The following is a 16,687-nucleotide window of genomic DNA, read 5'->3' as shown; positions in this document are numbered from 1 at the left end:
CACAAATAAACAATAATGAACAATGAGAAAAGGGAAAAAAAAAAAATAAAATAAACCCAGCAATCTCTGCACAGTTCTCTTAATGTCCTTTGTAACGTTTCAGAAACTCGGTCAACGGTGACCACGTCTTTTCAAATTTTGCTCCTTTTCCTCTGACAATATAAGTGAGTTGCTCCAGAGCCATACAGGATGACATCTCCTTCACCCACATGTGCTTTGATGGTATATCTATTTTTTTCCAGTATAGAGATATTAATCTCCTGGCCTGCAGGAGTCCAAAGTCAATCAATTTTAACTGTCTGGAATTAAAAGCACAGTTCTCTGAATAAATACCCAAAACACACATTTTGGCCTCAGCAGGTACATTCACTCCAACGATCTCTGACAAAGTTTTCGTAACCACGTTCCAATATTGTTGTAACTTTGGACACTCCCATACACAGTGAAAGAGAGTACCCCTTCCAACCAAACATTTACAGCAGATATCTGGGGTGTTAGGATCCCAGCGGTTCAGTTTGACTGGAGTTATGTAAGTTCTCATCAACCACTTGTACTGAAGGAGTTTCATGCTTGTATTGATTGATTGCTTTTGGGCTTTTACACATGCAGTATTCCAGTCCAATACTTTTATCTCTTCTCGAATATCAGCTCTCCATGCATCCAATTTATCTACAGTGGATTCCTCATCGTGCCTTAATAAAGCTATATAAAATAAAGAAATATGACCTCTCCTCTCTAAATTTTCTAGCACAATATTCTCTAGGTATGATAGTGGTGGTTTGGATTCAATCGTTTTATGTTTTGACATAATAAAATGTTTAATTTGTAAATACTTATAAAAGTGTTTCTTTGGAATGCTATATATTTGGCATAACTGTTCAAATGTCAGAAGCCTGTCATCCTTATAAAGATCTGCCAGTTTCTGTAAACCTTTATTTGCCCAGATTTTGAAACCTCCATCAGCTGTCCCTGTCTTAAAATATCTGTTCCCCCAGATGGGTGAGAAAGAGGAAATGGAAGGGGTATCTCCAATATATTGATGGGTCCTATACCAAACATCAATTGTATTTTTCAGAAAGGGATTTTTTGTCATTTTTATCAGTTGCTTTGGTCTTGCGGAATACAAATACAGATTTAATCCAAGGTTTGTTATTAATTCTTCAATTTTTATCCATGCTGGGGGTGTTTCGGTTGAAAAGTAAAACATAGCTGAACGTAGCTGGGCGGACCAATAATACAATTTAAGATTAGGAAGTTGCAACCCCCCTCTCTCATATGGCAGGTACAACAGGCGAAGCCTTAATCTAGGTTTTTTATTATTCCAAATAAATCTACTGAAAATACCATTTAAACCATCAAAAAATTGTTTTGGAAGAGGCAAAGGAATTGTCTGAAAAAGATACAAAAACTTTGGCAATATATTCATTTTAATCACATTTATTCGGCCAATCATTGATATGGGCATTATCATCCAATTATTCAGTGACTCGTTTACTTCACTGACCAGAGGATCATAGTTTGCTGATACAATTGTTTTAATGTCTGGGGTGATCTTAACACCAAGGTACACAAATCCCTCTCTTGCATTGATAAAGGGGGTTTGTATAACCGGGTTCAGTCTCTCGTCCCTGTTCAAAAATAGAATAGAGGACTTTGAATCATTTATTTTGTAGCCAGAAAACTGACCAAACAACTCTATTTGTTGCATTAGGTTTGGGATGCTAATGGACAAACTTGTCAAAAAAACGATCAGATCATCAGCATACAATGCCAATCTATGCTCTTGGTTTCCCAACTGAATGCCAAATAGATCAGTTCGCATTCTTATCATCATTGCCAAGGGTTCTATAGCTAAGACAAATAACATCGGAGATAATGGACAACCCTGGCGAGTGGAACGTTCTAATATGAAAGGTTTGGAAGCTAAATTATTTGTCCAAACACTGGTTTCAGGAATTGTATACAAAAGTTTAACCCATTTGAGGAAATTGGAGCCAAATCCATACCTCGGAAGAACGTTAAATAGATATGACCATTCAATTCTATCAAAGGCCTGACGGGCATCAAGTGATAATAAAGCAGTATCTTTAGCATCAAATTTCTCATGAATTATGTTCAGGACTCTTCTTATATTGTGAAACCCTTGACGCTTTGGTATAAAGCCATTTTGATCATTATGAACTAAATATGAGATAAAGGGGTCCAGTCTGTTTGCTAGAACTTTGCAAAGTATTTTAGTGTCCACCCCCATCAGACTGATTGGTCTAAATGAGGAGCACTCCTCAGGGGGTTTACCAGGCTTTAAAATCAGTATGATCATTGCATGTCTCAGAGTAGGTGGGAGAACTTCACTTCTAAATGCTTCTTCATACATATTGAAGAGCGGGGTTATAAGTTTTTCTTTAAACGTTTTGTAGAATTCAATAGGGAAACCGTCTGGCCCAGGAGCTTTACCACTGTTGATACTTTGTATGGCCCGTGAAATTTCTTCAATCGTTAAATTTATATCCAATTCCTTTTTTGTCTCTTCTGTAAGTGTCTGAAACTGAAGTTGATCTAAGAACATATCTTGTTCTTCCGAAGCATGGTGGCACTCCGATTTATATAGATTTACATAAAATTGCCTAAAGCTATCGTTAATTTCAGCTGGATCTACTGTTACCCTACCAGAGGGGGTCTTTATGCTATTAATTGCTCTTTCGCTTTGTATTTTCTTAATTCTCCACGCCAATAATTTCCCAGCTTTCTCTCCTTGGTCATAATAAGATTGTTTTAACCACATTAAACTTTTTGCTGCTGCTTCATAAGATAATTTATTATATTCAGTTCTCAAACGTAACAATTCACTCTGCTTTGTTTGGTCATCATTGGTATTTAATTCTAATTCCAAGAGTTTTATTTGTTTATCCAAAATTTCCATTCGCTTCTTTTGTTGTTTGTTTTTTGTACTTGTATAGCTAAGAATTTCACCTCGAATATATGCTTTGAATCCTTCCCATCTCACTGAAGCGCAAGTCTGATCCGTATTTAATTCAAAATAAGTATCTATCTTCTCCCCTATCAATCTGACAAAGTTTTGATCTTGTAGCCATTTTGCTTGAAACCGCCAACGAGGTGTATTATGCACCAAGTTTTCTATGTGCATGTTTAATGAGATAGGTGCATGATCACTGATCACTATGCTGTCATACTGACATTGTTTGATCATGGATAAAAGTTCTCTTGAAACAAGGAAATAGTCTATACGTGAGCGGGACTTATGTATACTAGAGTGACAAGAGAATTCTATTTTGTCAGGATTTTGTTCTCTCCACACTTCCACCAATATATATTGACTTATTAATTTTCTAGTTTGATTTTTATAAGCATCTGGGCCAATTGATCGGTCAATATTTGGGTTTAAAGTGCAGTTAAAATCTCCTCCAATTACATAAAGTCCTTTAAGAGTAGATATAGTAAGAAACAGGTCTTCAAAAAATTTTGGCTTATTTTCATTTGGACCATATAAACTCACTAAATTTAAAGTAAATGAGAAAATGTTACCCTGGACAATTACATACCTACCAGCTGAATCTTTTATTGTTCTTACAATTTGGAATGGTATGCTTTTATGGATCAAAATAATTACGCCTCTTGCATAATTATTATATGATGCATATATCACCTGGCCCGGCCATCTATTTTTAACAGACTTTATCTCACAATTTGTTAAATGTGTTTCTTGAAGAAAAACTATCTTCGATTTAAGTTGCTTAATCCTGTTTATAACCTGTTTCAGTTTAGTTTGTTTCCGAAGACCTCTCACATTCCAACTTGTAATTTTTATGTAAGAGATGTGAGTATTAACTTGTTCCATCCTTTGTTTTTGTTTTGGAAAGGTAATAACCAAACATGATGCTGAGTTAACGGAAAATACACAAAGATTTGAGTAAAATAAAATAAGTAACTAAATAAAAGAAAAAAACCCTGAAAATGACACATAACCCTTAACTTCCCCCCCCCTCCCTTACTCAGATTAATAAATTGGGGCTTTTGCTAATCCACTAATAAGAGGAGTAGCTGAACTATGAAACCCACTTCAAAAGCAACGGTGGTGCCCGTGAACCATACACCATAGTATAATTATTAATACAGCGAACCCATAAATAGCCATAAATTCCCTCTTCTGAGAGGCGTTTAACCGAAGATATTTCGTATTAACGTAACATACATAACCAGCAAGTACAAAAGTATTTGTTAAAAGTGTTATACGAACATATAGAACTATCCCACATACGAGAAGAGAAAATAAATTAAAAAAAAAAAGCCAAAACAAAGTCACTCCGTAGCTACCTATGACTTATACATACACCAAAAATTAGCTGGATATTGTGTCAGCTGAGACAGAAAAAAACAAATATCAGTTATAAGCAGCTGATTTTGTGGTTCAGGAACTGAACCGCTCACCAGTACTGTCAGTTCTCTCCAGTGTATGTGCGGAGGAAATCCCCAGCTTCCTTAGGAGAAGAAAACAGCTGTATCTTCCCCTTGTGGAGGATCCTCATTTTGCATGGATTATATTGAAACCCACGGAACATTCCCTTTTCAGAAAAAGCCTTCCTGATGTTATCGAACTCAGCTCGCTGTCGGATGGTTTCTGCTGAAAGATCTTGAGTGAAGAAAAGTTTATTCCCATCGTATTGAATATTGCGTTGTTTTGTAGAGCGGAAAACAAATTCCCGATCTTGGAAATTCAGGAAACGAATGAGAACGGCTCTGTGCTGGTTCGGCTTCGGAGGTGCCAGGGTGCGGTGGGCCCTCTCAATGATGAAGGATCTATCGGTCTCCAGCCAGCGCGGCAGCATCTCCCGTATAAACTCCAGTAAAGGCCGCTGACCCTCAGCGCTCTCCCGGAGCCCAAAAAGGCGCAGATTCTTCCTTCGGCCTCGATTCTCCAGGTCGTCGGTCTTCGTCTCCAAGTAGGATATTCGCTTCAAGATTCTGTTTTCAGCTTCCTCCAGTCTAGTAGCATTAGCCGCGACATTTTGCTTCACCTCTGCTATGTTTTTTTCCAGAGAAGCGATGGACTTCGTCATTTCACCCATACGGTTATCTATGCTGTCCAGTTTATTTCCAAATCCACCGAACTCTGAATGCAATGACCGAAGCTCAGCTAGTACGGTGCTAAGGTCACACATGCTATCAATGCTAGCGGCACCTTCTTTGTCTTGCACTGTTCCCGAAATATCCGTTTTAGTTGGTTTTTGGGAACCGCGTTTTCGTGTGAAAATATCACAATCCTTAAGAGTGGTCGATTTTGACATCTTCAGATCCAAATTACGTTTCTAATTCTGGGTTTTATCAAAGTTTTGGTGCAGGTCTCACGGAGCATCCACTTTAAGCTGCCATCTTGATTCGCGGCTCCACAGCGCCCCCAACCTAACAAATTCAAGCTAATCTAGACTGAATCAGTTGAAGCGTGTTTGTTGAGCGCTAGGAGGAAATTTGATTATAACACAGTGGTGCTGGAAGTGAAAAAAAAAAAAGCATTTTTCTCCTCATAAAAAGGAATCTGGTCAGACAAATATTCTGATTTCCATGATTGGAGACCTTCTGCATGAGGCGAAGCCTTTGCCTTCGTTGGTTGATTGAATTTACCAATAAAATCACCAAACTGGATAGAAAATAAGAATAACAGAGCAGCTTATGGAACGCATGCCGATATATCACCTGAAATGGTCTCACAATGACCTCTGACCCCTCCTTGGAAAGGTCTAGTTTCCAAAGATGGCGGCCATTAGGGGGCGGGGCTAAAGATGAATACCTGCTGTTGCATTACTCCCACAGAGTCACACGTCAGGTGGAATTTTAAATCTCGTTTTATTTGTTTAAACGGCTATAAAACAAAACGTATTTCTGAAAAAAATCATTTAGAAACATGTTTTAGAAATTTTAAAGCCCCGTTTGAAAGGAGTGTGGATGAAACACCATGTGACTGAGTTTGGGCTGTTTCTATAAATAGATAAACCTCAGCAGGTGTCAGCTGCGGCCTGTTATTAGAGTCCTTCCTTTAAATGCAGAAGAAGCTTCTTTAGTTTGCAAATTTAAAGTAGATCCTATTTTCTGTCTTTTTCAGACATTATCAGATGTTGCAGTTTTCATAAACATTGAAAGTTATAAAACTAATAATCACTTTTTTACCATCGTTTCTAAGCTCCTGCTCCAACAGTTAAAGATCTACGGTGTAAATGAGGGAGGCTCAGTCATCGGTTGGAGGAGGAATCCTCTCTAATGAGGATCAAAACACTTTAGCTTCGGCTAAATGAGGCCAAAATGGCGGCTCCACCAGTTACACTGTCCCACTGAAACCATCATGGATCAGATTTGCTTCAACTGATTTATTCCTAATTTACGGAAGTTTGTAGTAAATCATTAATACAATCTGCCTGCTTTTAAAGGACTTTTACTTTTATTTAAGTGAAGCTTTAAGCGAGGCTAAAATACGTCTATTGTATTTGTTTAAACCAACAAATCGGACCTCATGATGGCTGTAATGAGGTCTGACCTGATAATTGTGGCAGAAGTTTCCGGTAAAGCCCGTCGGGTTGAACAGGTTCAGTGCGGCTCAGGACTGATGGTGCAGGGAGCAGTTTCTCTTCTAAAGCTCCTGGAAAAACCTGCTAACTCTGAGCAGCATGAACTCTGAGCTGCCTGCAGCTTTTATAGTAGAGCTGTGGGACTGAAATGTGACTCTGGATTTTATTTACACAATTCAACCAATAGAATCAATTATTGATGTAAACAAAGTGTCAGCTAGAAACCATTAAATGAGGATCTTGATAAATTGTAGCTATCGATCATCTGACACAGAACATCAAATGTTGTTAAAACCCCACAGCTGAATTAATCCTCCATGTTCTGTGTCTCTGTGGAAGTTAAACTCCAGCCTAATTCTGGCTCTAACCTCCACAGGAAGGAAGGAAGGAAGGAAGGAAGGAAGGAAGGAAGGAAGGAAGGAAGGAAGGAAGGAAGGAAGGAAGGAAGGAAGGAAGGAAGGAAGGAAGGAAGGAAGGAAGGAAGGAAGGAAGGAAGGAAGGAAGGAAGGAACTGAGCCTGCTGAGCTCCATCTATCTTGGTTTTTTGTCTTTCTTCAGTGGTTATATAATCCAGAGAGCGAACCCTTAATGGGAGTAATGGGTTCAGCCCAGCCTTCTCCTGTTACCAGTAAGCAGACATCAGGACAACCGTTCTCTGCTTCCAGGCGTAGAGCATGTGGCGTTACGTCATCGTAGAACCCTCCTGTAGGCTTAACTTCAGGGGTTGTTTTTGTCATCTAGGTTGAAAGTGATGTTCTAGGTTGGAAAATCTGTGATAATCCGGATTAACTCCTCAAACGTTGGCTGTCTTCACAGAACTGGTGCATGAAGAGAAGATCTCAGTCCATCTACCTGCAGCTGCTCACCGACAAACACGCTCCAGAGCATTACAGGTGTGAACATCTGCTTCTAAAAGGATTTCAGCTGAAAGCGACCTTTGACCCCTCCTTTCTGTTTGCGTCTCCTGCAGGGTGCTCGGCAGCGTCTCCCAGTTCGATGAGTTTTCCCGTGTTTTCCACTGTCCCAGAGGTTCTCCGATGAACCCGGTGGAGAAATGCTCCGTCTGGTGACCTGCTGGATTTTAACCTGTTCCTTCATCATCATCATCATCATGCGTCACCAAAGCTCAGAGCGCCGCCGTCACGCCGAGCGCGGCTCATGCTGCGTCACGCCGAGCGCGGCTCTTGCTGCTCTTACTTGTGTACATAAATCATTATAAATATTTTTCTAGGTTTGAATTTATTTTGAAATCAGCTATTTTTCTATGTAGCAGATAAACATCATATAGATTTGTTTCTTATCATGTGTTCATGTTCTATTGTTTGTTTATTTTGTATAGAAAAAAGCCCACTCTAAAGCCAATCTGGATTTGAAACATCTATGTTCCAGTGAAACCAGTAGGAAGGCTTTGCAGGTTTCAGCTCTACCATTGAGCTCCAGCTGGTTAATGATGGGCGGCGCCGGCTGCTCAGCGATGGCTGAGGAGGAGGAGAGGACTGCGTTAGCTTTGGAGAGGCTAATGCTAGGCGTGATCGACTCACTGAGTCTATTTATTCACTGGATCGCTGATTGGCTGTTAGTAGCACATGGTGCTGTGAATTCACTAGCCGCCATATTGGTACTCCCTATTTAGACGGGTATGAATGTAAACAATCTACAGCATCGAACAACCATGATGTTCTCATTTTCAGGGAGACTTAAGACTTTTAAAATAAAGATAAATTCATCACTTTGACACAGACTGGCTGTTTTATAGCATCAGTAGATTAACTTTAACTTAAAATAAAATAAATCCACATCAAACTGCAGAGTCATTATGAAAGTCTGTGAATCATGTAATTTAACATATTATCCAAATTCATCACAATAAAATCAATGTGTTAATGGAGCAGAATAACACTGCAGTCACATATTATGAATATTACACACACACACACACACACAGTCTAATGATGATCCAAAAGTGCTAAATTGATGATATAGATGTAATATCCATGAATTGATTACATTTTTATAGTAAAGAATTCAACTTTCAGTTATCCTTCCACTGTCAGCCGTACAGAGCAACGAAATTCCCTCTCTGCATTTAACCCCTCCCCTCGGGGAGCAGAGTGGGGTTAAGGGTCTTGCTCAGGGACCCAGAGTGGCAGTCTGTGGGAGTTGAACTCAGAACCTCTGGGATCCAAAGCCCTAACCACTAGACCGCCACTCACCCATGATGGTAATTACATCACATTACAGGCATTTTTATGGCGCGACTCCGTGAAAGTGGGGAGTACCAAGATGGCGACAGGCCATTCGGTTCTTTCAGTCTATCAGCAATCTAATGAATAAATACAGATCTGTGGCCACGGCTGCAGGTAGCTGACCTACTCTGCTGTCTATTAGATATGCTGGCGTTACCTTTGAATAAGCTAGCGTTAGCCTTGGAAAGTCTCCTGACTAGCTTAATTAAGCCTTACAGCCATTATTATGAAAAACTGGAGCTTTTCATTTAGGAAGCGACTGAAGAGCTAATCTATCACTTTTATTCGTAACATAATGAAAGGCCTATTATTATAACATTTCTGTTTTACAACTTAAAGATCGTGACTTCAAGAAAAACCTAAATAGGCTCAAAGGAATGTGTTTCTGAATTTCAACTTGTTAAAAAAGCATTTTTTTTTGCATCACAAGCTCCTCTCTCAATTCTATTCAGTTTATTTCTATAGATTCACATCATGTCATCTCAGGTCACTTTATAGATCCAGATCAAACAGATCATCCAGTCAGATTGATTCAAAGTTTTCTATCTAAGGAAAACCAGCTGATTGCATCGACTCATTGACTCTTCAGCAATCCCTCACACTAAGCATGCTTGTAGCGACAGTGGAGAGGAAAAACTCCCTTTGAACAGGAAGAAACCTCCAGCAGAACCAGGCTCAGTGTGAGCGGCCATCTGCTGAGGCCGACTGGGGTTCAAGGAGACAGAAGCAGACATAGAAAAAGAAGCATAGATACAAAAGGCAACTGTCAACCAGCTCCACAGGCGGCCCCGTCCAGGAAACACACAGCCAGGCAGACGAGCTCCGAGCCAGCTCCCATGTCAGAGGATGAAGAGAGCACATCCAGTTAGTCACAGTCAGAGAAACAGGCTTAAGATGGTGATAAAAGTGGTGAAATAGCCATTTAGCCGTGTCCCGATTTGGAAAACTTCAATCAGAAGCTAACTTTAGCTTCATACATGTCGGTATGCTAGTCAGCTGCCTCTCCAATGCTAACGTCAGCCTATCTGGGCTAATGAACAGAAGATGGGAAACCAGATCAGTTTGCAGATTCGCTCATCGTTTAGCAGATAATTAGACAGAGTATTAGGGCCAGGCTAGACATTTTTTTCTTCACTTTCCAGAATAGTCGTAACATTATGTGAATAAAGTCGTAAAATTATGAGAATAAAGTCATTATATTACAAGAAAAAAAGTCACAACGAGAATAGTCCAAAAATTAAAAGAATAAAGTCCTAAAATTAGGAGAAACAAGTAGCATTTTATGACAGCTCTGACCAGAAGCCGTTTCTTCCCTAAAATGAGGAATGTGGAGCATCATGGGAAGTTCTACTTTAGCATCAGTTTGACTAATCAGGAAATCTTTCAGCAGCATCAAACTGGGCAGGATGTCAAAGTGGACTCTGGTTGCTGATTGGTGGAGCTGGTCGGCCGTCATCTGCTGGGCGGAGCTCCAAGCTTTCTTTCTGAAACTGGTTTTTGTATGATGACTTTATTCTCGTAATGTTACGACTTTATTCTCGTAATGTTGCAGCTTTCATTCTCGTAATGTTACGACTTTATTCTCGTAATATTACGGCTTTATTCTCGTAATGTTACGACTTTATTCTCGTAATGTTACGACTTTATTCTCGTAATATTACGGCTTTATTCTCATAATGTGACGACTTTATTCTCGTAATGTTACAGCTTTCATTCTCGTAATGTTACAGCTTTCATTCTTGTAATGTTACGACTTTATTCTCGTAATGTTACGACTTTATTCTCGTAATGTTACGACTTTATTCTCATAATATTACGGCTTTATTCTCGTAATGTTACGACTTTATTCTCGTAATGTTACGACTTTATTTTCGTAATATTACGGCTTTATTCTCATAATGTTACGACTTTATTCTCGTAATGTTACAACTTTATTTTCGTAATATTACGACTTTATTCTCGTATTGTTACGACTTTATTCTCGTAATATTACGGCTTTATTTTCGTAATATTACGACTTTATTCTCATAATGTTACGACTTTATTCTCGTAATGTTACAACTTTATTTTCGTAATATTACGACTTTCATTCTCGTAATGTTACGACTTTATTCTAAAAAAAAAATAAAAATAAACAAATCCCTACCCTGGCCCTAACACTCGTAGATACTAAATCATTGCAACCTAAAGATAAAGAAAGTTTTGTCTGATTTAAGTTTCTCAAAAGAGAAACAGATGTTTTTTTTATTTTATTTATGTTTGTATATATAAATGTGTTTGTCATGAAGTGAAGAACTTTTGAGTTTTCTTCTCCAACTGGAAGTGATGCCTGTGAACTGGAGCTGAAACAGAGATGTCTTCTTTGGCTGGTGTTGGAGTTTCGTTTGTGTTGCAGCGCTGCCCTCTGGTGGCCGAAGAGAGCAGTGCTCAGTGTTCAGCTCGTCGCCACTGTTGTTTCAATGTTTGCCTGCAGTGGTCTCTTGTAACTGTGAGTGTTTGTACGTTTTTTAAGGACTTGTTGACTCGCTGAGTAATTTCCTCAGGATTTGTAGCAAAGTGCAGCTTGAAGAGAGAAATGCTCCCTTCATTCCATGCTGCCAGAACACAGGAGGGGAAGAACTACATGTTACAACCCAGCAGCCGGTACATTCACACTGTAACTATGAACAATCATGCATTTGTACAGTGTTACTTTTCTATGATGAATTTGTTAACCTAAAAAAAGAATCGGTAGAATCTTTGTACTGTGGAGACGTAGATCAGATGTAATGGTTGTTGAAGTGACTGCATGTTTCCTTCCAGACCAGCATCGATGAGCATGGAGGACGCCTCACGCTCTAAGCCACATGTAGCTGCTCTCTTTCCTCTCTGTTTACTGTCCTAATAAAAACTAAGGGTCGCCTTCTGTGTGTCTGATGATCTGTGCTCCTGTTTTCAGCTCTTCTGGTGACAGAAGTCCCTCATTATTTCCTCAGGCATGGAAAGCCCAGCCCTCCCATTCTCCTGCTGGGGCTCTGTCAGGCCAGCAGGGTTGGAAACGTTACTTAGATATAGTTACTAGTTACTTCTGCCAAAAGTAACTGAGTTACTCCACAATAAAAGTAACTAGTTACTAGCAAAAGTAACTATTGCGTTACTTTTGCATTTCTCGACCCCGTAACCCTCACCACCCGGCCCCCACCTTCTCGCCGTGTGTTTCCAAAGCCAGCTGAATAGAGCGGACGACAAAGACAAGAACCTGCAGAGAGTTTAGCATTTATTGCAACTCAACGTAAATGACATCAGACTCAGCTGTTATTCGGTTATGATGATGCACTTTATCTTTGACTTCTTCTATTTGAGCTGATGCAACGAGTACATTTCTCCCCTGTGAAATAAATAAAGACAATCAATCCCCTCCTGCTGACAGAGATATTCACTGTCAGGAGTTAAAGTCCAGCATCAATTCCCAACAAATACATTTAGTTTAAGGAGAAATAAAGGGTGTAAAAATAATAAAAAAGCTGATTTATCAATCTCTCTGCAGCCAATGGAGGGAAGGAGAAAAACATCTAAAACATTTCCCAACGGGAACCTGAGTGATTCCAGGACTGGGTGGTACTGGAATGAAAGGAGCCTATCAGAGCGGAAACTGGAATAAACTGGATTCCTTCTGTTTGGATATAATCCCAGCTGTTCTCATGAACTGGTGCCACAGAATCCACCAGGAGAGACGTTATTAGATCAGAAACAAGCAGAAAGGACCAAGAAAAGGAATGTAGAATCTTATCTGAGCAGCCTGTTGCTTTTTAATGCTAATTCTGTCTCCTCTCCTGCTGCTTTATCAGGATTATTAAGAAAAGAACGAGGCCTAAAGGAAGATGAAGGAGGCAGACCCCCTGAGAGACAAAAAGACCGGAACAAAGAGCGGCAGAATGAAGGAACTCCTCCGGCTTTCAGATGTGGAAATAAATCAGCTTTAAAGGAAAGAAAACTGATTATTAAAATAACTTTAGAATAATTTAAGGAGTTTTAAAAACAGAAAAGTTTCCTAAAACTAAAGGTGGTTCCTGATGCTCCTTCAATCAACATCACGACCTTTGACCTCCTCATGGAGGCTGATTTTCTTGCATCAAGGATTTTCCAGGTTTATTGCTTTAATACAGACGTGGTTTTCCATGGAAGCGCTTCTACAGCAGAGGCTCCAGAGGACGTCTCAAAGTTCCTGCTTGTGTTTAAGTCTAAACTGACCATAATGGAGTTACAGTAGCCCTCTGCTCACTGCTGCTCAGCTGGCTGAAAAAGGCTCCTTCTAATGTGGATGCTAGAAAGACAGAAATGGTGTCTGACATCATTTAGGGCCTGATCTTCAGGAAGCAGTGATGGACGAAGTACTCTATAGTAGTACTTGAGTAAAAGTATCAGGATAACCTGAGCCAGTCTAACTAGAAGCTTTATCAAAAAGGAAAGTTTTAAGCCTAGCCTAAGAGTAGACAGGGTGTCTGCCTCACGGAGGGTTTGAATTAATCCCTGCTAATCAGACACTTCTGTCATAACTGATTGAGCAGATCCTGCCGACAACGGCAAACTGTCCTGGGAAAAAAGTATTCAACCATTCACCCCAGTTACATAAATGGAGAGTGATGGATTTTAATTGGTCAGCATTTATTTTACTTCCAAGTCCACGTTATTTTTTATTTAAGCTTTTTTGTATTGAAGTTTAACACTTACCGTAAATCCTCTAATATTGGCCTGTATTCCATTAGCAGCCGGGTCTCTAATAATGGCCGGTTTTGCTGTCGGCGGAGGTAAATAATGGCCAGACTCGTATACAGGCCGAGGCTATAATTGGAACCAACGATGTTCCTGGGTGGTCCTCAGCAACCTCTGATAGTAACATGCAAGTACCACAGGGGGGCAGTGTTTGCTAACGAATCCAAGCCGTTAGCATGAGAATTCCCATCCTTAGCGCAGACAGGAGGCCGGATTGTTTGGTTTTTATGACCGGCTGTGATGGCAGAACAGTTTCCATTCATTTATTTTAAAACTTTGTTTCACGAGTCAGTTTGGCCGAGATTCCATTCTGTGTCTTTTTTTTTTTTTTTTTTTTTTTTTTTTTATGTATCTGAATAATGTTCTATATACCGTTATGGTAACTGTACTTTTTCAATAAATGAACTTAGTATTTTATAGGTTTAAAGAGACACAATGTGTTTTTATTCATTCCACTGGTCGTCTGTTTTAATCAAATAGAAATAGAGACCTGCCTCTAATTCTCCTTCCAATAATGGCCTGGACCAACATGCACCTGAGTACAATAAAGGCCCTGGCCTATATTAGAGGATTTACGGTATCATAAAATCAGATCTTTATCCTAAGTTTGGTCTCTCACACTGGAATACCTCAAATTAGATTGATATTTTACTAGACTTCATCTGAATGTCCTGAACTTTTCACTGAGCTGAGCTGTTTAACTCCACTCTCTAATTTTTCAGCCTTAAGTTCTGCCTTCACTCTTACTGAGTGCTTGTTTTCTAGTCTGTATCTGTCTGCATGTGCTTGTAGTGTGAAATAAAGAAAAATGACTCGGTTACCAAAGTTAACATTAGGCTATGAAACTAGTCCCAGTTAAAAAAAACTAAATATTATCTACGCTAAAACAGACAAAAGTTTCTGATTGCAGTTCTGTAAAGAAGCAAGAGAGAGTTTTGATTCGTGGAACTTTAGAAATTAAAGAAACCAACGTTAGGATTTATTTTCTAAATCTAAATATTCTGAGTCAGACAGGAGTTCAGAAAACTGCTGTTAAAATGAACAAAGACTGAAAACTATCAACATTTCTGATTCCAATATTTCTTTGCTATTACTGATTTCATTCTTGAGGCAGTTCAGGAATAAATAACAGGTTTTATTTCTTTTCTAGATCATAACAACACGAGAAGGATGCTAAAGATCTGCTATATTTTGTTATTCACATAAAAATAATTCAATTTAATCGATTCTACTTCTAGAAATAGGAGAAAGAAAAACAGAGGAACTCTATTTACATTGATTCTATTTTTCTAGATTTCCACACAGTCCATAGGTAAATTAGTACAAACATTAATGTATGTAAATAATGTTGGAATCTGGCTGTTTATTTTGGATAATATAACATTACAGATTAGATAGTGTTATATTGTATTTTATAATTGTTAAAAGGGATTTTATATTAGAATAAATTTAGGCTCATTCTTAGTGTTGTGCTTTAAAATAGACATAAGGAGCTATTTATTCTTTATTTCTTTATCTATTTGAATTGTGTTAATTCCTAAACTTATATATTTGTTGTATTATTTACAGACTTTATTTATAGGTTAATTGTTGCATTTTGTGTATTTATTTTTTGTTGTTTTATTATTTTTTCTTTATTTATTTTATGTAAAACAGGAAGAAATGTGGGCGGTCCACTTTCTATAACTGTAGGAGCCTGGTAAGGACCAGCAGGCATTCAGGTTAGGCACCTATGGGTTTTTACCAGTGCAAGAGAGGTGACAGAGCAAGGAAAGTTTGAACTCTGTAATGTTGCAAAAATATAGGAAATAAATCGACTGAATATCTACAAGTTTGGACTTCAACTTCTTTCACCTGCGTCAAGAAAACGTGACCCCAGTGCCTTTAGTGGCTTATTGGAACTTTATTGGATGTTTGGTTTGACAAACAATCGCCACTACATAGACATAAGGAGCTATTTAAACAGTCAGACAGTAAGAAATATAAGTTGATGATAAAATGTTGTCTTACATTAAATCCTTTACTATTAAAAACTCACTTATATAATAGAAACATTATATGATTGTAGGAAACAGATATAATGCTGCAGGGCAGCCTGAGGGTGAAGCAGCTGCCCTTCACTGCTGCATGATGGAAGAAACGTGTTTGGAAAGTTACCATAAAATTAGAGCTGCAACTAATGATTATTCTGCAAATTGATTCCTCTGTATCTGTGTGTAACAGCAGCACTGCGGCTCAAAGGAAAACTCTCCAAAGGGTTGCCCATAAAATCACTGGCTGCCCTCCCCCCTCACTGGAGGACTGCACAGCGACCGCTGCCTAAAAAAGGCACAACGCATCACAAAGGACACTTCTCTGTTTACACTGTTGCCTTCAGGATGCAGAGCAATCAGAACCAGAAGCAACTTAGAGACAGTTTTTACCCGACAGCAATAACAAAACTAAATGCAACCAAAAATAACCATAAATCATCATGGATGATGTGAGAATGTAATATTCTTATTAGTTGTTTTGTATCAGTTATTGTTTATTTCTTATATTATGTGTAAATGGTGGGACAGCGATTTTTGTTTTTAATCATATGCACTGATCGATGGCACTTTTAAAAATTTTGTTGTTCTTGTGACAATAAAGATAAACTAAGAATCTGTTGATTATTTTTTCGATGAATAATCAGATATTTTACAAGAAGATTTTTTAGGAAATGAAACCAGGTGAAACAGAAACGTTTCCTCTTTAGGAGTTCTGGATGGAGAATATTGACAAAACGTTTTTATCCTAAATGCAAAATCTTTACATATTTTTTACAATCTTGGTAAAATTGTGGCTCTAAGTGGGTCGCTCTGTAAGCTAAAGGCACATTTTAGTGGCCCTAAACTCCACTTAATGATTAATCCGTCACGTTGGGTGGAGGTTTTAAAGAACCAAATGCAGAGAGGAGTAGGCATGGATGAGTTTGGATGGTTTAATGAAAATCCAAGGGAAACAGAAATGCTGAAAATGAAACAAAACCAATAAACATCAGGAAAAATACTGGAGGGAAGCAAGAGACCAGGAAGCAACTAAACATCTAGAACACAAACAAAACCAGCGCTGAATGAGGCTCTTTTAAGC

At 38.7% G+C, this 16,687-nt stretch overlaps 1 protein-coding gene across 5 annotated transcripts in view; it reads left to right on the top strand.

The window, feature by feature from the left end:
• The window catches only part of LOC119779090 (endothelin-converting enzyme-like 1), a 73,355-nt gene extending 64,014 nt beyond the window's left edge, over window positions 1-9,341 (top strand). For 4 of the 5 annotated variants that reach the window (XM_038278646.1, XM_038278638.1, XM_038278631.1 and 1 more), the window contains exons 16-17: window positions 7,392-7,468; window positions 7,546-9,341. In XM_038278646.1, the coding sequence (XP_038134574.1) occupies window positions 7,392-7,468; window positions 7,546-7,645 (177 nt within the window). In that variant the 3' untranslated portion in view covers window positions 7,646-9,341. Of the gene's footprint in view, window positions 1-7,391 lie in introns of all 5 variants that reach the window. The other variant, XM_038278622.1, reaches the window with a different exon arrangement.
• Window positions 9,342-16,687: the final 7,346 nt, after the last annotated feature.

The sequence above is a fragment of the Cyprinodon tularosa genome, unplaced genomic scaffold (genome assembly GCF_016077235.1).
Source record: "Cyprinodon tularosa strain WSP-4 unplaced genomic scaffold, ASM1607723v1 ctg1016, whole genome shotgun sequence".
NCBI classification, from domain to species: Eukaryota; Metazoa; Chordata; class Actinopteri; order Cyprinodontiformes; family Cyprinodontidae; genus Cyprinodon; species Cyprinodon tularosa.
The sequence above is the reverse complement of the archived record's forward strand: the minus strand, read 5'-3'. Positions and strand labels throughout refer to the sequence as shown.